The sequence below is a fragment of the Syngnathoides biaculeatus genome, chromosome 15, assembly GCF_019802595.1.
Source record: "Syngnathoides biaculeatus isolate LvHL_M chromosome 15, ASM1980259v1, whole genome shotgun sequence".
NCBI lineage: Eukaryota > Metazoa > Chordata > Actinopteri > Syngnathiformes > Syngnathidae > Syngnathoides > Syngnathoides biaculeatus.
In genome coordinates this window covers 23,240,620-23,262,740 of record NC_084654.1, presented here as the reverse complement: position 1 = coordinate 23,262,740, position 22,121 = coordinate 23,240,620, and the positions used below count along the sequence as shown (strand labels likewise).

The 22,121-nt window shown below is 45.3% G+C and overlaps 1 protein-coding gene across 12 annotated transcripts in view; it reads right to left on the bottom strand.

Annotated features, from left to right (window-relative positions):
- Positions 1-22,121, bottom strand: part of tnika (TRAF2 and NCK interacting kinase a) — a 68,462-nt gene that overhangs the window by 6,400 nt on the left and 39,941 nt on the right. For 2 of the 12 annotated variants that reach the window (XM_061842822.1, XM_061842823.1), the window contains exons 12-33: positions 21,119-21,185; positions 20,819-21,017; positions 20,295-20,411; positions 18,499-18,585; positions 17,969-18,172; positions 16,942-17,448; positions 14,444-14,605; positions 13,254-13,505; positions 13,075-13,172; positions 11,926-12,041; positions 11,000-11,112; positions 10,847-10,870; positions 9,053-9,121; positions 8,481-8,587; positions 7,733-7,835; positions 7,510-7,647; positions 6,352-6,448; positions 6,088-6,258; positions 5,875-6,018; positions 4,482-4,616; positions 4,308-4,408; positions 2,178-2,327 (exon numbers count right to left, since the gene is read on the bottom strand). In XM_061842822.1, coding sequence (XP_061698806.1) covers positions 2,178-2,327; positions 4,308-4,408; positions 4,482-4,616; positions 5,875-6,018; positions 6,088-6,258; positions 6,352-6,448; positions 7,510-7,647; positions 7,733-7,835; positions 8,481-8,587; positions 9,053-9,121; positions 10,847-10,870; positions 11,000-11,112; positions 11,926-12,041; positions 13,075-13,172; positions 13,254-13,505; positions 14,444-14,605; positions 16,942-17,448; positions 17,969-18,172; positions 18,499-18,585; positions 20,295-20,411; positions 20,819-21,017; positions 21,119-21,185 — 3,161 coding nt within the window. The remainder of the gene's footprint in view (positions 1-2,177; positions 2,328-4,307; positions 4,409-4,481; positions 4,617-5,874; positions 6,019-6,087; positions 6,259-6,351; positions 6,449-7,509; positions 7,648-7,732; positions 7,836-8,480; positions 8,588-9,052; positions 9,122-10,846; positions 10,871-10,999; positions 11,113-11,925; positions 12,042-13,074; positions 13,173-13,253; positions 13,506-14,443; positions 14,606-16,941; positions 17,449-17,968; positions 18,173-18,498; positions 18,586-20,294; positions 20,412-20,818; positions 21,018-21,118; positions 21,186-22,121) is intronic. The other 10 variants (XM_061842824.1, XM_061842825.1, XM_061842827.1 and 7 more) reach the window with 6 other exon arrangements.

Below are 22,121 nucleotides of genomic sequence, written 5' to 3'. Positions count from 1 at the left end.
TTACACATTTAAAAAAAAATAAAATATAGATGAAACTCAAGATGGGATTTTCCATATTTTTATTTATTATTTATATTTTTTCCATATTATAGTTTTTAAGCTGCAGAAATATAATTAACGACAAATGCCTTTTTTTAAAAAAAAAAGAAATTGTCATAAACATGAGGTGATACCTAAAATAGGATTTGATGTTTTTTTTGGAACTAAAAAAACAAAAAACAAAAACTAAAATTAAAAAAAAAAAATCCAATATCTGCCAGGCATGATTATCAAAATGGATTTGTGTTTATGTTTAAATGTTTCAAAATTCATGTTTGTATTTTTTAACTGGATTTGATGTTTTGGTTATTATAGTTCAAATATACAATTATTTAGGAGGTGTAAAACTGTTTTGACCTGTAGACAGCTCCCTGATGACCATGGCGGTTAAATCTCTGACGAGTATGAAACGTCCTCGCAAGAAATTGGAATTGGACACGGCGAGCTGTCACTCAAACAGATGGCTTCCCAAAAAAATTACATAAAAAAAAGCGCTAAAGCGGCATCAGCGCGCCGCACGCCACCACCGACGGCGCGCCAATTAGTTAAGAGTGATGATTGCCCCCGCGCCGGCCTAACGGCGGCGTGACGAGCCAAAACATGAAGCCGATTTTTTTCCTCGGGATGCAAAACACTCGGGCGGAGGGGGGGGGGGTCAGATTTGCCGAAACTCTTCACAGATCCGTTTTGTGCCCTTCTCGCGACCGTTGAAGCGTCTGTGCTGTTTTCCAATTTGCTGAAAAAAGATAACCCATCCATCCGCTTTCTTAGCCGCTTATCCTTACGAGGGTCGCGGGGGAGCGCTGGAGCCTATCCCAGCTGTCAACGGGCAGGAGGCGGGGCACGCCCTGAACTGGTCGCCAGCCGATCGCAGGGCACATGGAGACAAACAGCCGCACTCGCAATCGCACCTTGGGGCAACTTAGAGTCTCCTATCAATGTCGCATGTTTTTGGGTTGTGGGAGGAAACTGGAGTGCCCACCCGGAGAAAAGCCACCCGGGCACGGGGAGAACATGCAAACTCCACACAGGGGGGTCCGGGATTGAACCCGGGACCTCCGAACTGTGAGGCCAACACTTTACCATCTGATCCACCATGCGGCCCCAATGAATTAATCATCCATCCATCCATCCATCCATTTTCTTAGCCGCTTATCCTCACGAGGGTCGCGGGGAGTGCCGGAGCCTATCCCAGCTGTCGACGGGCAGGAGGCGGGGCACACCCTGAACTGGTTGCCAGCCAATCGCAGGGCACGTAGAGACAATCACACCTATGGGCAATTTAGAGTGTCCAATTAATGTCGCATGTTTTTGGGTTGTGGGAGGAAACCGGCGTGCCCACCCGGAGAACAGCCACTCGGGCACGGGGAGAACATGCAAGATCCACACAGGCGGGTCCGGGATTGAACCCGTGACCTCAGATCTGTGAGGCCAACACTTTAATCAGCTAATCCACCGTGCCACTCCAATGAGTTAAACATCCATCCATCCATTTTCCTAGCCGCTTATCCTCAGAAGTGGCGAGGGGAGTGCTGGAGCTTATCCCAGCTGTCAACGGGCAGGAGGCGCGGCACACCCTGAACTGGTTGCCAGCCAATCGCAGGGCACATAGAGACAATCACACCTATGGGCAATTTAGAGTGTCCAATTAATGTCGCATGTTTTTGGGTTGTGGGAGGAAACCGGCGTGCCCACCCGGAGAAAAGCCACTCGGGCACGGGGAGAACATGCAAACTCCACACAGGGAGGGCTGGGATCGAACCCTAAAACCTCAGAACTGTGAGCCTAACGCATTCCAGCTGATGCGGCGTGCCGCCCTAACCCGTAAATTAAAAAAAATTATATTTACACAGAAACCACCCCCAAAAAAATCAAAATTACGATTGAAACCCATTTTTCCGCCAGTGAAGCAATGACTTATGTTGACCATTTTTTTGTATATTTTGTACATATATATATATATATATATGGCCCACTTAAAGTCGACAGTTTTGCCAAAGCATATTCCTTTTTTATTATAGCACAAACAAATGCAAGTTTTCATTTTTTTTTTGTCCACCAGGTGGCGCTACCCCCCCCCCTCAATTTCAAAACACGCGGCGTCATTTTTTGACCCCGAAACTCCGGCGTAAACTCACGTGCGACGGGATGTAGATGTCGTACGGGTTGCCCGAGTCGACGTCGATGACGTGGAAGCCCACGCTGGACCCGTAGATGACCTTCAACCTCTGACCTTCTTCCACGGTCAGGTCGACGAGCTGCGGACGGTGCTGGAGCTCGGCAAACGACTGCGACGGGCGAGAGAGGAAAGGTTGGGACGCTAACGTGGCACCCGGCGCTAATGCCAAAATTGGCAGAAAAACCAAAATACTTTCACGGCAAGCGATATTAGCTTTTAAAATGATTTTGTTTGCACATGATGAAGTTTTATTTATTTTATTAATATTTTTTGCCATAAATCTGATTCCATCGGGTAGAACATGCAAATTCCTCACGGGCCAGGATTTGAACCCCCAACCGCGCAAGTGAGATGTGCTAACCAGTTATCCACCATGCTATCGGTGAAACAATTTTTCAAAAATGATTTTAAATGTCTGGCACATATTAAACTGTCAGGTGTGGTTTGAATTGATAAAAATTTGATATAGTTTTTATTAAATAATCATGCATCTTTAATTAAAATAATTTAATTCAATGTAGTTTTCTGTAATTAAAGAACAAGAATATTTTAGAAAAAAAATTATGGATGAGGAAACTGACGGGAGTGAAACTCAAAATGAGATTATTTTAAGTCGTGTTTTCAAATTTAAAAAAAAAAAAATTACATAATGAAATTTTGTGTCGAGGCAATTTTAAGAATAATAGTATGTTGTTGCTTTCAAAAAAAAAAAAACACATCTGGCATGCTTGAAATCCAAATGGGAATTTCCATTTATCCATCCATTTTCCTAGCCGCTTATCCTCACAAGGGTCACAAGGAGTCCAGGAGCCTATCCCAGCGGGTTACACCCTGAACCGGTCGCAGGGCACATGGAGACAGACAAGAGTCACAATCCCACCTATGGGCAATTTAGAGGGCCCAATTAATGTCGCATGTTTTTGGGATGCGGGAGGAAAACCGGAGTGCCCACCCGGAGAAAAGCCACGCCAGGCACGGGGAAAACATGCAAACTCCACACAGGCGGGGCCGGGACTCGAACCCTGTTCCTCGGAACTGTGAGGCCGACGTTTTCTCGCTGGGCCACTTATTTAATACTGAATAGAGAAATGATTTACACTTAGAGTGGATCGTTGAGATCTAAGAGCAGAGCAGTAAATAGCGTGAGACAAACATAAATGGGGAAGCATCGCCATTACGCTCAGTGACTCAATAAGTTGCAAGAATTTTGGTCATTTTTCACTGAAGATAAAGAAAACACGCCTGTGACTATTGCAATAATGTCTGTCTACATGAGCTGCTCCACCGTTTATGTTCAAACATCCCAATTTATGCGTTAGCACGAAGCTAGCGAGGAGAATTTGAATGCAGAGTTGCTCGGTTCTTTCGGATCAACAATGTGAATTTTTTTCTACTTTAGCTGCTCCACCGTTTATGTTCAAACGTCCCAATTATGCGTTAGCACGAAGCTAGCGAGGAGAATTTGAATGCAGAGTTGCTCGGTTCTTTCGGATCAACAATTGGAAATTTGTTCTACATTAGCTGCTCCACCGTTTATGTTCAAACGTCCCAATTATGCGTTAGCACGAAGCTAGCGAGGAGAATTTGAAAGCAGAGTTGTTCGGTTCTTTCGGATCAACAATGTGAAATTTTTTCTACTTTAGCTGCTCTACCGTTTATGTTCAAACGTCCCAATTATGCGTTAGCACGAAGCTAGCGAGGAGAATTTGTATGCAGAGTTGCTCGGTTCTTTCGGATCAACAATTGGAAATTTGTTCTACATTAGCTGCTCCACCGTTTATGTTCAAACGTCCCAATTATGCGTTAGCACGAAGCTAGCGAGGAGAATTTGAAAGCAGAGTTGTTCGGTTCTTTCAGATCAACAATGTGAAATTTTTTCTACTTTAGCTGCTCTACCGTTTATGTTCAAACGTCCCAATTATGCGTCAGCACGAAGCTAGCGAGGAGAATTTGAAAGCAGAGTTGCTCGGTTCTTTCGGATCAACAATGTGAAATTTGTTCTACATTAGCTGCTCCACCGTTGATGTTCAAACATCCCAATTATGCGTTAGCACGAAGCTAATGAATACTATTACTGATCTGTGGGTACCTTAAAGGCCATGAACTTGTGGTAGGGCTTGGGGGCCCACGCGTAGATCTCCACCGAGGTCTTGAGCGCGATCACCAGGAACTTGATCCTCTCGTACTTGACTGGAACCGCGACAAGCGTCGTCAGGCGCTCGCACGCGGCGACGAAACGCGGCCCGCGGTCGCTCTCGCTTACCAACTTTATAATGAACGCATCCCTCCAGCTCTCCGACCGTGATCCAGCCTTGCTTCTTCTCCACTTCCGGGTCGTTGTGCAGTATCCTGTTCCTCAGCCACGACAGGTAGTACACGCGCAGCTTGTTCTTTTTCCCTGAGAATTGGCCGCAAACAAAAAAAAAAAAAAGTGGACGTTTAGCTACGTTTGAATCCCAAAAACAAAATCAATCGCATTTAAAGTGTTGCTAGCCAAAACAGCAGCACCACGGGAGGCACGTACACAGTCTCTCGGATGAAATTCAAGCGCAGAGGGGAGCGGAGCTCGTTGTTCCCCAGTGCATTGTTAAAACTGATGAAAATTATTTCATAATGCAGAATGGACTGAAAAACTCTAAAAAAAGTAAGAACTTACTGTAATTTCCGGCATGTAACCGGCGACTTTTTTCACGTTTGTGCGGTGATGCGGCTAATTTGTGCTTTTTTTTTTCCTAACGGCCGCAGGGGGCACTCAAGCGGAAAACGGTAAGAGTGAGACCGGTGGAATATATGTGTCGAGGAAGTGACTTTTACCGGTCCGACCCTGTTAGCGCTGCGCTAGCGTGTTACCGCCGTGTCTCAGTGATTTTTACCAGTATGCTTTTTTTTAACTAGCCCTTTTAGTGCCGTGCTGGTGTTAAGGCGGCGGCAGTGCTAGCTTTAGCATGGCGGCACTCGCGTTAAACTGTCTTTCTTTGTAAATATCTCGCGTTTCAATGTGGGCACTTGCGGCTTTCACACGGGTGCGGCCTATGTATGTACCAAATGGTATTTCCTTATAACTGGGTGCGCTCTGTAGGCCGGGAATTACGGTGTCATATATGTGCAGAGGAAGTGACTTTTACCGGTCCGGCCCTGTTAGCGCTGCGCTAGCGTGTTACTGTTGTGTCTCAGTGATTTTTACCAGTATGTTTTGTTTTTTTTTAACTGGCCCTGTTAGCGCGGCGGCACTAGTGTTAGCATTGGCGTGCGGCAACGCTAGTGTTAGCGTGAGCCTATGTATGCACCAAATGGTATTTCCTTTCCAAATGTGAGGCGGGTGAGGCTTATAGCCGGGTGCGCTCTCTAGGCCGGGAATTACGGTGTCATATATGTGCCGAGGAAGTGACTTTTACCGGTCCGGCCCTGTTAGCGCTGCGCTAGCGTGTTACTGTTGTGTCTCAGTGATTTTTACCAGTATGTTTTGTTTTTTTTTAACTGGCCCTGTTAGCGCGGCGGCACTAGTGTTAGCATTGGCGTGCGGCAACGCTAGTGTTAGCGTGAGCCTATGTATGCACCAAATGGTATTTCCTTTCCAAATGTGAGGCGGGTGAGGCTTACAGCCGGGTGCGCTCTGTAGGCCGGGAACTGTGGTACTTCTGACTTCTTGGACTTACCCGATATGGTGACGAGCACGTTGAGGCCCTCCAGCACGTCCATCTGAAGAAATCGCCGCCTGGTGATCAGGTTGTAAACCTTGCCCTGGCCGCTCCGGTCCAGCAGCATGAGGCCGTTCTCCGTCCCCACCAGCAGGTTCACGCCTGAACGCCCACAAACGCGTCAGGTACCCGCGTTACGGAAGGGGGCGGGGCTGAAGGCCACGGACGTACCCCAGAGCGCGGCGCAAAGAATCTCCGAGTTGAAGCGCTTCTTGTACTTGCGGATCTCGGGCGTGTCGCTGTGCGGTCGGATGTTGGTGGGGTTCACGTTGACCACCGAGATCTTCCTGGCTTCGCTGAGCCGGGCCTGCTCCTGCCGCAGCAGCTCGTTGGCGAACGCGGCTGCCGCGGCAGAGACGACGCGGGCGGTTAACGACGGCCACAAAAACTGTATAGCTGGCGGACGGGGGCCCGCGCGCTCGCGCTCGCGCTCACCGGCCGCCGAGTTCTCGTTCTCGTCGCTCGGGGACGTCTGGTAGACGCGGGGGTCGACGAACGGCGTGAAGGACGCTTTGCAGCCGCCCAGACCGAACTGCGGGACACAACAAGACGTCAAATGAGAGCAATGAGTAGTGTTGACAAATGTCATTTTATTGAAAACAAAGAAAATAAATAAGGGCTCAATATGGCTTGTTTTATTTTTTTTTTTACAGAGAACTATCCAAGAAAATAATATTACATACACATACATTTATTTATATTAACTATATATTGTATTAGTTTAATTATAATGTTAATGTAATGTTATTTGTATGACAAAATATTACTCATAAACTATATTTACATTTTCTTCTTCACAATTTTTAAATATTATATACATATATGAACAATCAATATATATATTAATATAATGAATCATTAATAATAATAACATTTGTATAATAAAATATTGCTCATAAAATATATTTGTATTTTCTCAAACCAAAATTAAACAGCCTTTCAAATTCAGAAACAAATGAACTGCATATAATATTTGACGACGACGATTTACATTTGTTTTAACATTTAAAAAAAAAAAAAAAAAATATATATATATATATATACAGACACACGATGTTAAATTTCCCATTTTTGATAAAAAGAACAAATATTGCTAAAATCTTGATATGGCTTGTTTTATTTTTACAGAGAAATCTCTATGTCAAGAATATTACATAGGAATAGATTTATTTATATTAACTATATATTGTATTAGTTTAATTAGTATAATCTTAATCTAATGTTATTTGCATAATAAAATATTACTCATAAAATATATTATATTGTCGTTAAAATCTTTAAATATATCTATATCTATATATTTTATTATTTATTATAATAACATTTGGATAGTAAAATATTACTCATAAAATATATGTATATTTTATTCTTTAAAATTTATATCGTTTATATATTTCATAATTATAATAACATTTGTATAATAAAATATTACTTTGAAACAAATGAATTGCATATATATATATATTTTTTTTTATTTTATTCAAACTAACTAGTCTTGATGTTTATGTTTTGGAAGTGAATTTTCTAAAACCCAACATTTCAAACTGGAAAGTCATTTTTTTGCGAAAAGACTAGATATGGATATTCAACAACCTCGGGAGCGTCGCTCAGCTCTCTCAGGGCGGAGGGCGCGGCCGGGGGGGAGCCGCTCCGCCGCACCAGGTCGGGCAGGTTGGCGTGGTCGCCGATGCCGTTGCTCTCGGCGCGCCCGCCACGCCTCTTCTCGTCGGCCTAGCGGGAAGAGAAGACGACGAGGAGACGGTCAGCGGTGCCCTCGCCCGTCGTTGCGGACGCGGGCGGGCGGGCGGGCGTTCACCTCTCTCATCACCAGCGTGCCGTCCTTGGAGTTCCTGAAGGGCTCGCCCGGGGAGTCCTCGCCCGGCCCGCCGTATGACTCGCCGCCGCTTTGCACGGCCGGCCTGCGGCGCGCATGCACACGCGAACCAAAAATATTTACGAGTCCAAATGACGGTGCCGAGCCGCCGGCGCTGGATACATTTCAAAACACATTTATCGTTCATTTGTTGACACAAGAGCACACACGCACACAACAACAACGACACACGCGCATGCTAACTCACATCCACATTCACGCACACACATATTTGCAGATATATTTGCACATGCACGAACACCAACGCACACACATCAACCCACACATATGCACACTTGCGCACAAAATAACACACAAATGCAAAACACACACCAACCCAGAAATTCATAAAACTGCACACGAGTCGCCGAACGCAAACATTCACCGACATGAAATAACACAAATTAACATCCCACACAAACACATGCGCGCACACACAAATGCGCACACGTGCAAACTATAAAGTCGACATAGACACAAACCTACCCGCACACAAACACGGATACGAAAACAAACACACCCACACACACCGCAGTCGTCACACACGTGCATCGAAATGTCCAAATGACCGTGACGGGCCGCATATTCTGCCAACAACGTGCGGCGCAAATGAATACTGACAGCCTGACTGGCAGGCGGGTGGTGGGGGGGGGGGGGGGGTCACTTTGGGGGTGGCACCGGGCCGGCTCACATGATTCGAGGGATGTCGCTGACGGCCACGGTGCCGTCGTGTCCCACCGCCTCGCCGTCGTCGTCGCTGCTCTCCGACTCCTCGCTGGACGACGAGTAGTCCGTCACCTGCGTCGCCGGGGGCGGCCGACGCAAACAATTATATCAAAATAAATATCAAGAGACAAAAAAAAAGGAAAGAAATATGTCGTTGGTACGACGTCTCCATTTTCAATGCACCAAACTTCTAATGAAAATGATTCTCCAAAAAAAAAAATAACCTTTCATGTTTTCATTTTTTGAATACAAAAATAACGTAGAATAATGAGAATAACATTTTAAAAATAAATACAAATACTTAGATAGGCGCACGATGTAAAATTTTACATTTTCTCCCTTTTTTTTAAATGCAAAAGCTTTAAAACTTTTTTTAAAATTGTGTTTTATCCTAAATGGATAAATACATTTTTCATTATTGATTTAAAATTCATGAAAAAAGATGTATGGTATTTTTCATCTATTATTTTTATATAATAACACAGGACCGTTTAATGGCATTGCACGCGAACGGCATCATTTGGGGTGCCAGCCCACCTTGACCGGGGGCCGGCCGCCCTCCTCGACCCTCAACTCGCGCAGTTCCTTCGCCAGGGCGCTGAGGTCCTGAAAGGGAGACCGCCAAAGTTGAATGATTTTTCATACAGCTCAAGCCAAAAGTGAAAAAAAAAATTCATCACAAATCATAACTGTTAAAAGCGAACGGACGACAGGGGTGGGGTTGGTGGAAAAGGCGGGGGGTGGGGCGGGTTCCTTGACAGGCCATGCAGGCGGGGGTGGGTTTCCGGCTAACCAACTTTCCACCTGACCACAACCATGATCACGACGGGGGGGGGGGAAGGAGTCATTTTCACATCATTTGATCAATGATTTCATTTCACTGAGTAATTTTATTTTTGTAATGCCACTTTGCTTTGAATAACAGCGAATGCTGTTATTACCCACCCACGCTTAATGCGCCGTTTTCAAAATTGATTTTCTTTCAAGGCGGCACGGTGGCTCAGCTGGTAAAGCGTTGGCCTCACATTTCTGAGGTCCCGGGTTCAACTCCCGGCCCTGCTAGTGTGGAATTTGCGTGTTCTCCCCGTGCCTGCGTGGGTTTTTCTCCGGGTGGGCGCTCCCATTTCCTCCCACATCCCAAAAACACGCAAACAATAATTGCACACTCTAAATTGCCCCTAGGTGTGATTGCGAGTGCGACTGTTTTTCTCCATTTTAATTCATAAAATAAATGGAAATAAAATAATAATAAATTAAAAATGAAACTAATTTACTCTTTACCACTTATTAAGTAAAATACACGTAACAACAAATGTCAACTTATTTGACAATTTTTATTTTACCGTCAATCGCCAAATCAATTAGTTTGTGAAATTAATTACATTTCTCTGTAATTATTTTGCAGTGTGCTCATAATTATTTTCAATAGGATAAATTGCATAAGCAGTTATTTAATGAGAAATAGTGGTGAAAATGTTTTTGGAAATAAATTACAGTATTGCAGGATTGTTAATAATGTAATGTAATACTGTTGTCTGTCTCTTATGTGCCCTGGGATTGGCCGGCAACCAGTTCAGGGTGTCCCCTGCCTCCTGCCCATAGGGTCCAGCATTCCCCACGACCCTCGTGAGGATAAGCGGCAAAGAAAACGGATGGATGGACGTGTTGCCCTTGAAACCGGGCAAATACAAGTGCATGAATGATCCTCGCTGCTCATTAAACCCATAACACTCTTGTCTTTACACAAATGAAATTAAAAGGTTAAAACACTTCACAGATTCATACATATTCATATCGCAGAAATAACATTTATTTCGTCCGTCTGCTATTGTGACAATAATGCCAAACAGCTGCCTCATCACAGATCCCTCTGGTGTATTGCAGCGACATAACGAAGCTCTCTCCAGTGACATTAACGGTGTCGTTACCGTGACAAAGACAATTTTGAAATATTAGATTTGAACTGAAAATGCATAACAAGCACGAGGAGAAACGGCCAATACACACTCCAATGGAAAAAAATGAAATTAGCATGTTCAGAAAACATTGCGCAAAACATGAATACACAAAAATAGTCAAAACGTTTGAATCATTAAAAGTTTGCCAAACACGATTTCCATTTGATTGTCTTTGTGTCGTTCATTCAAATATTCACATCCGATAAACGAATTGATTTTTCATACGGGGAATAATTTCCCACGATTGATCAAATGATGTGAAAACGACCCCAGATGTGCACAGGGACACGCACGCCTGTGTGTAGGCGCAACATGGGGGGAAAGGGGGGGTCGTGGGTCGGGGGACTGGGGAAAGAGGGGGGGGGTCACTAACCTCATCTATGGCTTTCTTATAGCTCTGATGGATTGGGGTTTTTTTTTTTGGGGGGGGGGGGACAGATAGACAGAGAGGCAGAGAACAGATTCGCCACAGGCTTTCCTACAGCAGACCAAAATACGTCGGCCGCGTTCGATTGTCGGGACTCACCGCGGGCCTGCTGGGTCTGCCGGATTCCCGGCCCGCCTCCTGCTTGGATTGGGCCTCCTGATTGGCTCCCGACGACGACGACGACGACGGCGGCGCTTCCCGTTTGCCCTGACCTGGCGGAGCGACAACACTGCGTCGAGTTAAACCGCGTCGACGCTTACAGGAAAAAAAATCAATAAATTTAATTGACAAACTGGGCTCCAAAGAAGCCAGTAATCCATTTCGGAGAGAGAAAAAATGTTGCATATTCATGTCCTCATTCATAAACTATCAATATCATTCAAAAGATCTGATTAAAATTCATGAATACATTATTCTCAACGATACGGGGAGAAAATGACCAAATAACACGCCGGACAAATTTGCTTTGTGATATGACAATATGTCCACATCTCAGTGTTGTCCTTTCATTAAATCTGCTAAATGTATTGAAATGAAAAAAATATCTATATGAATAAATGATAGTTTTGACTGAAGACTCTTTCCTTTTAAAATAAAATACAAAAATGTAAATATCTTTCATTTGGTAACAGTAAATGATTTATTTTTTTTTGTTTGTTTGATGCCAATCGTGCATTCACTCCAAATCTCTATCATAACATAAATAACAAGCGCAATAAATTTAATATATCGATCGGACTAAAAACTAAAAGGATGACGGGGAAGCTGTCGCATCTCTCGCTGCGGGAGATCCGTGCATATCTTAACGTATCCCCGCAGCCTTTTGTTTGACATTTCCCTCCCCGCTTCCGTCCATCTTCTCCTCCTCTCATTTCCTGTTTCCCCCCAGAGGCCGACCGACTGGAACGGGTCACGTCGGACAAGTTGAACCGAGCAGAACTGAGCGATGGCCTCGGAAAAACGCTTTGACATACACGGAGACTTAAAAAAAAAAAAAAAAAGTACTGGGCCCGAGAAAAACGCACCTCTCCTCTCCACCGAGCCTCCTTGGGACGACGGCGACGAGGACGACGACGAGTTGGAGGACGTCCTCTGCAGCATGGCGTCCAGGGAGGGCTCGGAACGGCGCAGGTCCGGGTTGCTAAAGCGGAGGGGATTATCCAAGAGGAGAATGAGGGCGGCGAGAAAATGGAGAACTGCCTCAAAAGTGGAGGGTACATAGCGAGGGGAGGCTAAATTTAGCCTCTGTAGCGGATGAAAATGAAAAATTTGGGATGCGAGGGAAGGGCAATCGGGCGGCGTGATGGATCAGCGTTGGCCTCGCAGTTCTGAGGACTCGCTTTCCATCCCCGCCCCGCCAGTGTGGCGTTTGCATGTTCTCCCCGTGCCTTGCGTGGCTTTTCTCCGGGTGGCCACTCCGGTTTCCTCCCACATCCCAAAAACATGCAACATTAATCGGACACTGTAAAAATTGCCCATAGGTGCGATTGCGAGTGCGGCTGTCTGTCTCCATGCGCCCTGCGATTGGCCGGCGACCAGTTCGGTGTGTGCGCCGCCTCCTGCCCGTTGACAGCTGGGATAAGCTCCAGCATTCCCACGACCCTCGTGAGGATAAGCGGTGAAGAAAATGGGTGGATGGAAGGACAATCAAAGTGGAGACTATGGTGTACGAAACTGCAACGCTCGTAGGTTAAACATGGCAAGAGGGTAAGCTAACGCCGGCATCTGCGCAACCAACAGTGGTTTCCGTCCACATGTGGTGACATGACTTTACGGCCAACTTTATTTCAGAGGAGACTGAGGGCAGCGATCAAAGTTGAGACTACGGCGTACTAAACAACAACATTCATAGCTTAGACATGGCAAGGGACTAAGATAAAGTTAGCAACTGTGCGACCAGCAGCGGTTTGAATCCACTGTGACAAATTTTTATCTGTGAGGAGACTGAGGGCAACAAGTAAAGTGGAGATTGTGGACTACAAAGCTGCAGTGTCCATAGCGAAGGCAAACTAAAAGGCTAAGCTAACAATAGCATCTGTGTGATTCATCATCCACATGATGGGGTGATACATTATTTATGTCGAGGGGGGGGATTGAGGGCAAGAAGGAAACCAGTGGCGACTACGGAGTACAAAAGCGCAAAATTCAGGTAAAAAGGCTAACGTCGTACTTACCTAGCTCGTATGAGCTGAGGACCCGTGCGAGGCCCCAAAGCGACGCCTCCGTTGGGGGAGTTCTTCCTGGCCGAGGCCGGGGAGATGGAGGTGGTCCGCTGGAGGATCCCGAGAGACGGAATTATAAATCAGCCATTTACGTGCCAAAATATTTCACCGTGCGCCAAACCAGGTCTTACCGATTCTCGGACCTTGGGAGGCAGGTCTTCCTCTCTCAGCCACGCGGTTCTGTCTCGATCCCGGTCCCGATCCCGGTCAGCCGGGCGAAGCGGCGGAGTCTGGTTGTCGGAAGTCGGGTCGGAGTTCTGGCGGGGGATGTCAGGCCTGGGCGAGCCCACGCCCTCGCCCAGCGCCGAACCTGTCTGGTCTTGCAGGGACTGAGAACCCGACATGGATCCCGAGTGCGTCTTGACCGGAACCAAGTGGGCCATCTGAGCCAGGAATCACAACAAGAAAATAAAGCCCATTGTAAGACGGGGAGCGTGTAAAGGAACAATGACGTGCCAGGAACAAGAACTGTGCTTCGGTCATAGGCGAGGAACAAGAACTTTGCTAAAATCACCATTCAGGAGAAAAAAAAAAAACTCACCAACAAAACCTGCAGGAACACAAACTTTGGGTTAAGTCACCTAACAGGAACAAGAACTTTGCTAAAACCAGTTGTCAGGAACAATGACGGCTGAAATCACCTCCTTGAATCTGCTTAAGTGTCGGAAACAAGGACTTTGTTAAAGTCGGCGGCCTGGAGAGCGACGTTCTTCCCGATATTTTACTCCTGAGGCGATCACTGCAGCAAAGTGGAGACTGTGGAGTAGAAAACTGTAGCATCTCAGGCTGAGGCACAGGAACTGACGTGCGATTAGCTGTGGTTCGTCTCAACAAAAGGTCATTTTATCCGAGCGGAGACTGAGGGCGGTGAGGAGCGATGCAACAAAATGGACGCTGCGGAGTTTAACACCGCCGCATGCAGAGCAAAGGTGAGTTTTTTGTTTTACTTCAACATATTTTAGCCGAGAGGAGACTGTGGGCAGTGAGAAAACACACAGACAGGAAGGGTTTTACGCTGACATAACGAGACTCATTTTATCCGAGAGGAGACTGAGGGCAGTGAGAAAACACAGACAAAAGGAGTTTTGTGCTGACATTAGAAGATAAATTTGATCCGATAGGACACTGCGGGCAGGAACAGGATCAGGAACAGGAACGATGTGGAAAAAAGGCAGAACTGGAATACACAACATTAATGTAAATATTCTGTAGAGTCCTGGTTTTTTTTTTTGTTTTTTTTTTAAATAGATAAATAAGGCAGAAATGTTAGTATTCAAGGCACAAGTGTTCCTTTCACACACACACACACACACACACACACCTGGGGTTCGACGGAACGGTGGACAGGTGGAGTTCGGGCGGCCTGCATGCCGCCGCCGAAGGACTCGGACCGGGGAGGGAGGGAAGGGTCCGAGATCCGGTTTGACACTTTGGGCTGCAGTGCTGGAGAGCTCTGCCGGTTCAGCTTTGACCTCTCCTCCACCTGACACACACACACACACACACATGCACCCACCTGAGTAGACCTCCCCAAAAACTGTCAAGAACCCACGCTCGAAAATATGAATATGAATTAGGGTAAGCAGTCATCCCAATCTAGAGTAAATTTAATAAAAAGGTCTCAAGGAGCCACCATCAAAACGATAAAGAACGGCAGCAATCTTGGGTCGAGGAAGCCGTTTTGGATGATTTCCAGGATTCTGTTCAAAATGATTTCGGACTCGATGATCCGGCTTCATTTAGCATCACAAAAATTTTGTGGGCATGTCGATCGTGATTAGATACAAAAAGTCTCGAGGCGCCATTTTTAAAGATAACAAAAAAAAGTCTGCCGTTTTGGTTCATTTTTTGTTCGGGTACTCCAGGGGGGAGGGAGGACTTCAAATCCCCAAAACCAGTTTCATTTCGCGACATAAAATTTGGTGGGCGCGTCCATCATGAGCAGACCCACAAAAAAAAGTCTCAAGAAGTGATGTCATTTTGGGTCAAAGCGGCCATTTTGAAGGTCACGTTGACCACTCTGTGGGTCCTTCAAAAAACCACCCAGAGATCGACTACTTGAAAATTTGAACCACCACTAGCAGACAAATGGATGCGGCTAAACGGCGGGACATTCGTCTTTTCGGCGTTGCGTTTGATGACTCGGCATCTAGCGTGAAAGTCTAGGAAATCAGATCTTGACCAAACATCTCATGTGTGATGAAGCGCTTGCGTACCAACTGACAGAAACGATTGAGCGAAATCTCCAAGGGGCCGTCTCGGACCTCCGAATGGACCTTTCCGACCTGTCAATCGCTCGTACAACAACACCCGATCAGATAGCCGCGTTGTCCTAACCGCTGGTTTGACACGCCGCTGCCGCCATGTTGTCCCACAAGCAATGCCGGTTGTCAGTAGCGTGCGCTTGGAAAATTTCATGCTATGGTCTCGGAGAACGAGCAATTCTGATGAAAGAAATCCTGCCCGCTTGATTCATTTTCCAAAGCCTAAAACACACTTGACGAAGTATCTCCGATGGATTAAGGCTAGCGGAAGAGCGCACGTACAACTAAATGTGGACCATATCAACAACAAACACAAGGCTGTACGTTCGAAGATAAGTGAGGGAGAAGTAGCTTCTCTGAGTTTGATTGAATTACTATTAAATATTTTCTAAACTTTCACTTTGTTAGTGTATCACTGACCTGCTGAATGAAGCGCGTCATGTTTTACGCCGAAGAGTCGGGTTCGTAATACGTAAATGCGCCGCGTCACGCAACTCACCCTGCTTTACATGCGCAGTACCATTCCACTATTTCATCCTGTTGGATTTCAATATGAAGTTCGTGAGGCGTCAGCGTTTTTTTTTTTGGTATCGGTCGCAGACGTTTCGGAGTAACTCCGACATTGCGCCCTGCTCCGTCCGAAATCTTAATTCCGTATACGCCCTCTCTTGAGTATTATCTGGAATACGCGATAGAGAATCGACTGCAAACCTGTTCTGTTCGGTCGCCATTTTGTAGGACATGGCAACTGTAGGTAGCTAAGGGGGCGGAGCTCAAGATCGCAAGGCGGAAAGGTCCATTTTTGTGTCACGGCTAGGCTATTTTTTTCTTTTAAGCATCTCACCCTGCGTCGTGTTGCATGCGCAATGAGAATGATCCCCCTTTGGAGGTTTTCTGTAAATCCCCGCAAGCTCATAATCCACTGGGGGATTATTCAAGATTATGATTTGGCTCGTCACAACTACAGTATTCACGCGGCTCCTTTTCACGAGTCGCGACTACAGCGGCGAGCGAGCCCTGAGAAGACAGACCGTTGGTCGTCGGGAGAAAAGGGGACTACGACGACGGGGAAAACTAAAGGGGAAGCAACATTTTGATTAGATTCTGTGGAGGCAGCGAGAGGGTTAGCGTCTTCCCCTACAAGAGAAAGAAAGTTTTGTTAGTGCGAAAGGACACGGAAGACCCAAAAGACGGAAAGGGAAACATCCCCGAGGGTTCGGAACGGAACGGTAGTTGCGGTGTTACACCTGTTAAGTGCGACGTGAGGAAAATGAATAAAGGTCTCCCGAAAAGTGAGACAGGAGACCGTTCCAGATATCTATCGTCCATCACGGCGGCGTCCAGCCCAGAAGACGGAGGGCTTCCGTTGGTGGACACGACCGAGACATTATGAGGTCCAAGGCATCAGACCGTTAAAGAGGACGAGATGGAGGAATGATCTCGTTCTTGGAAAGGCGGTAGTAGCTCTCGGCGTCATTCTGGTTCTACGTTCTACATCTATTCTAATCTACGGCGAGGGTGTGAGTACGGACTGCAGCGGCGGGCGAGCACTAACCAGTTTTTGGACCTGCGCGGGCGGCTTAGTAACAACACGGGGGAGGTCGGTGGGATCGTGCGCAGAGAGGGGCCTGCCTGGGGACTTGTCTTTCTGTTGGTCTCGAGGTTCGGCGGCAGGGTGGGACCGCCTGACCGTCGCGGGATCGGAAGGTTCTTTCTCGGGGTAACGAGGCTCCTTCCGAGCCGGTTTACTGTCTTCCATGACAGCGGTCGGGCTGCGCTTGCTCTGACTGCGCTTCTCTGCCCTCAACTCTCGGACCCGCTGAGTTATCTCCTGCTTAAGCCCCGGGCCCAGGGGCTCCGCGGGGTCTAGCGCGATGCGGATCTGGGGGAGGTGGTCGGAGAGGATCTGGGCGCCCACGGACGGGGTGCGCCTAGGGGTTTGAGCCCGGGGTCCGCCGTGGGAGGACGAGGACGGCGGCGGCGCCAACTGGTTGAACGATTGGTGGTGGCGAAGGTTAGAGCGCGGCGGGTTACCGCGTTGAACCTGTGCCTGCTGCGGTACCTGGGAGTCAAAGTCAGAGCAAGACAAATGAACACCAACACAAATTCAGGGTTTGGGTTCCGGTATTCCTGAGGATCCCGACAGTTCTCCTGTTGACGAAGCTTGTTAGGATACCAGAAGGCCACGAGGTGAGAAACGTGACTGGTTGGTTAGCAAAAAGGAACAACAACCATAACGGCAAAAACCGGTCACACCGTCGTTGCTCGGTGAGAACCTCTCACAGAGGGTCTCTTTTAAACCTGTGTACCCTTATTTTCACGCAACATAGACTGCGGTAACTCCGACGTTTTGATTCCCCCTCATCCCTGGAAGACGGTCTTGCCTGACGTCATCATCTTCCAGATTTGATCAAACACGAGCAATCCACAGAACCACAAACGTATCACCTTTGTAAAGACTTCGATCTCAAAGAACGGACACAAAGAGAGTCCACATCTTTTAGATAGCTGAGGAGCGTTTCTCTTTCCATTCTCGACCAGACGACGTTCCGCCCCTTCGGGCCTTGATCTCATGGCTGTACCTCTTTAGCCCAGGCCGGCTTGTCGTTGGGATTCATGACGTCCTTGTAGTGGTAGAGCTGTTTCTTCTCCGCCTGCCGACCTTCCTGCTGCTGCTGCTGCTGCTGCTGCTGCTGCAGCGACACCAGGTAGGCCCGTTCCTGCTGGAGTTGCCTCTGCAGGCGCTCCGCCTGCCGCTGCTCTTCCACCTGCTTGCGCTTGTACTCCTAAACAGAAAGAGAAAAGTTACCGGGCCGAGTACGAAAACTTGGGATTCGGAGGGGGGTGGGATGCATGGACCAAAAACGGTTTAAAGAGGGCAAAACAAAGCCAACAGAGTTAAAAAGGGGACAGGCAAGGAAGTCTTTTAAGGTGCTTATGCCTGAATAACACTGAGTCCACATGCAAAACCGAACCAGATCCAGCTAGAAACGCGACGAACAGAACGCTCCAACATATCCACGTGATCCGTCTCGAGACGGAGGGACCAAATAATGTCGCAAAAACTGAAGCAAGACGCCCGAAGGACACCCAAACCCTGGGCCCAGGTTACCAGAAGTAGCGCCTGCTCCTGGAGAAGCTGCTGCTGGAGAATCTCTAACTGCCTCTGCTCCTCTTCCAGCTGCCTACGGATATACTCCTGAGCGGCGTGCGGGGGTGGGGGGAGGGATCAAAATAAACAAACAAACAAAAACAGGAGCAAGGTTGGGAAACGTTAGCGTTAGTGACATCAGTACGCAGACAGGCCGAGGGCGGCGGGTGGACGACGCGGAGGAGTTCTTGGACAGGGTGCAGACGTGGCCAGATCGATCATTTTAATTCATAAAATAAATGAAAAAAAAAAATAATAATAATAAAAAAATTAAAAATGAAACTAATTTACTATTCACCGCCTATTAAATAAAATACACGTAACAAGAAATGTCAACTTATTTTACAATTTTTATTTTACCGTCAATGGCTAAATCAATTATTTTGTGAAATTAATTACATTTCTCTGTAACTATTTTGCAGTCTGCTAATAAATATTTTCAATGGAATAAATTGCACAAACAGTTATTTAATGAGAGGTAGTGGTTGGAAATAAATTACAGTATTTCAGGATTGTTAATAATGGAAATATTCGGCATTTGCGGCCCGCTGGCCATGGTTTTCGCACCCTGACCAAGAATGTGTTCGACAGGAGTGAAAAGTTATGAAAAGAGCAAAGTTAGAAATGATTTTAGCGGGGAAAAGTTCAAATCATCAAGACTGCAACCAAGAAGCAGCAAAACCCCCCAAAAACGATAATAATCCTGTGTATAAACACTTCCAAAATCAGATGCGGGAATGGAAAAAAAATAGCTTCGATTCTCCGTACCGGGAAACCTCTTTCGGGTTTTACCAGTACCAGCGTTGCCGTCAAATATCACCGAACGAGAAAAATCTATGAAAATCGTGCAAAATGTTACACCAAAACAAGACAAATAGACGAGGATGCAATTCATTAAAAATTGCTGGAAAAATAGTATCGAATATTAGGGAAAATGGGATAAAAATTGACCAAATATGTTTTTAAATGACTAGAATCAAAACTAAATATTTTAAGAAATAGGTAAAAGATTGAAAAGAGAGTACCATAAGAGATCAAAATGATATAAATATATTTCATGGAGAAAATCTAAAAACAATAGAGGAAAAGTATTACCAAATACTACAGCAACAAAAATAGATTGTTTTTTTTTAGAAAAGGGGGGAAATATTTGAAATTCATGAAAACCTACAGAATGAGAGAAAAAATATCGATGGAAATTGTGAAAAATTCTGCACAAAAATGTCAAATATACAAAATTGAAAATAAGGAACATAAGACTCAAAAGTATTTTTAAAAATGGAGAAAAATATGTATGAAATAGTTGAAAATATTTGAGGAAATTGTAAAAACATAAAAGAAAAGCAGAAAAAATAAAATTTGATGAAAAATATAAAAAAAGATGATCATAAAATGACAAAAATATGAGAAAATGTTTTTTTTTTAAAATAGTATGAAAAAAAGAAAATGTTCCCAAAAATGTTTGAAAAAAACCCCACAAATAGATTCAAAGAAAATACACCAACAAGTGCTGAAAAAAATACCAGAGAGTCTTTTCAAAAAAAAGTGAAAAGTGTATGAAAACACAATTTAAAACGGTAAAAGACGGTCAGCAACGTTGCCAACCCTCTACCCGTGTGAACTTTGACCTAGACACTTCTCGGGCCGACATCGTTACGACTACTTCACTCTCCCAACTGACGTGACGGCAACCCATCGAGCGTTCCGGAGGGGAAGAAACTCGAGGGGTCGGCTTGTCCACGTTTGTCCACACCGACCTGCTCCCTTTCGGCGTGCCGCCGCTCCTCCTCTCTGCGGAGCTGCTCCATTTCCTCGTAGCGCCTCCTCTGCTCCCGCTCGTGCTGCTTCCTCAGCTCTCGCTCGCGCTGCTGTTGCTAAGGGGGGGATGGACCAAAAACGCCTTTTACCCGTTACAGCCTTCCCCACAAAAAAATTTTTTTTTTTTTCAAAAAAATGTGCATTTTCATGATGAAATCTGTAGAAATGTTCTCTATCAAAACATTCAGTCATGACGTAACGCAACAGAATTAGAAAGGGCGAAAGGTTCCCCAACACGCACGACCCGCAAATATTAGTCGCTCTACGCAGAGGATAAAGAATATACACACGTACTTGCCACATGTGCTCCTCCGCCGTTTATATTTACTCTCTTATAGCAGCGCAGCAAAGACGCGAATTAGCATTAGGCTAGCAGACTACGCGGTTATACAAGGTGCAGTTCTCAAGTCCGCGCGCGAGCTCGCGCCTCAATCGACTAGCGGACCTCCAAAGGTTTCCCAACCTCCTCCAGGCGCCGCCGCTGCTCCTTCTGCTCCTCGATGCGCTTCTGCCTCTCGGCCAGCAGCAGGCGCTTGTGCTCCTCGTTCTGCTGCTGCTCCAGCTGCTGCCGCCGCTGCGCCTCCGAGCGCTCCTTATTGGCCAGCTGCAGGCGCAGGAAGTCGCGGCGCAGGGTGGACTCGCCGGGGATGTTGATGATGGAGCTTGGGTGCGAGGGGGGTTGGGCGGAAGAAGTACAAGACGACGACGTGATGAAACGGCTTCGGGATGAGCGTCGGAGGTGCGTTTGTTTGTCGGCGCTGACCTGGGCTCGCCCGTGTCTCTTTCCTCGTCCTCTTCCTCGCTGCCGCTGTATTCGTACTCGGTTTCATCTAAAATATCAGAAACGCGCACGTGGCATACAATGAGCCGCCCGCAGATATCAAAATGGCTAATATTTGGGATATTACCCTCAATTTTCTAATGTTTTTAAACTTTCTTTTATAATATTTGGGTTACTTTATTGTATTGTATTGTTCAATGTTTTTGTTATCATTCAATATTTTTTCTCTCATTTCAGTCATGTTGTGGTTTTCAAATACATGTGTATTAAAAATATATTTTCATTATTCTTGCCATACTTGTTTATTTAAACAATATTTTGAATTTTCTTCCCCAAATCTTTAGATTTTTTTTCCCAATATTTGTGTTATTATTTTTGCATTTTGATCTCCCCCCCCATCTCATTTTTGTGTATTTTTTTTTCCATATCAAGTATTAATGTGTTTTTCATAAAATTAAAGAAATATAATATTATACTGTACTGCATTTGTGGTCAACTTTTATGTATATTCTATCTATACATATAGATTTTTTAAAAATATTTTTATCCAGGATATTTTCATTTTTACTCATGTATTTTTTTCCATATCAACTATTAGTTTGTTTTTCATACGACTGAAGAAATATAATATACTGTACTGAATTTGTGTTCGACTTTTATGTATATTCTATCTATACATGCAGATTTTTAAAAAAGATTTTTTTTTTTATCCAGGATATTTTTATTTTTACTTGTGTATTATTTTTGTGTATTTTGAGTTGTATTTTATTCCATATCAACTATTAGTTCGTTTTTCATACAATTGATGAAATCTAATATTATACTGTACTGCATTTGTGGTCGACCTTTATGTATATTCTATCGATACATACAGATTTTTAAAAAATATTTTTTATCCAGGATATTTTCATTTTTACTTGTGTATTATTTTTGTATTGTTTTGTAGTGTTTGCATTTTATTATTTTTCATTTAATATTTTTTTCT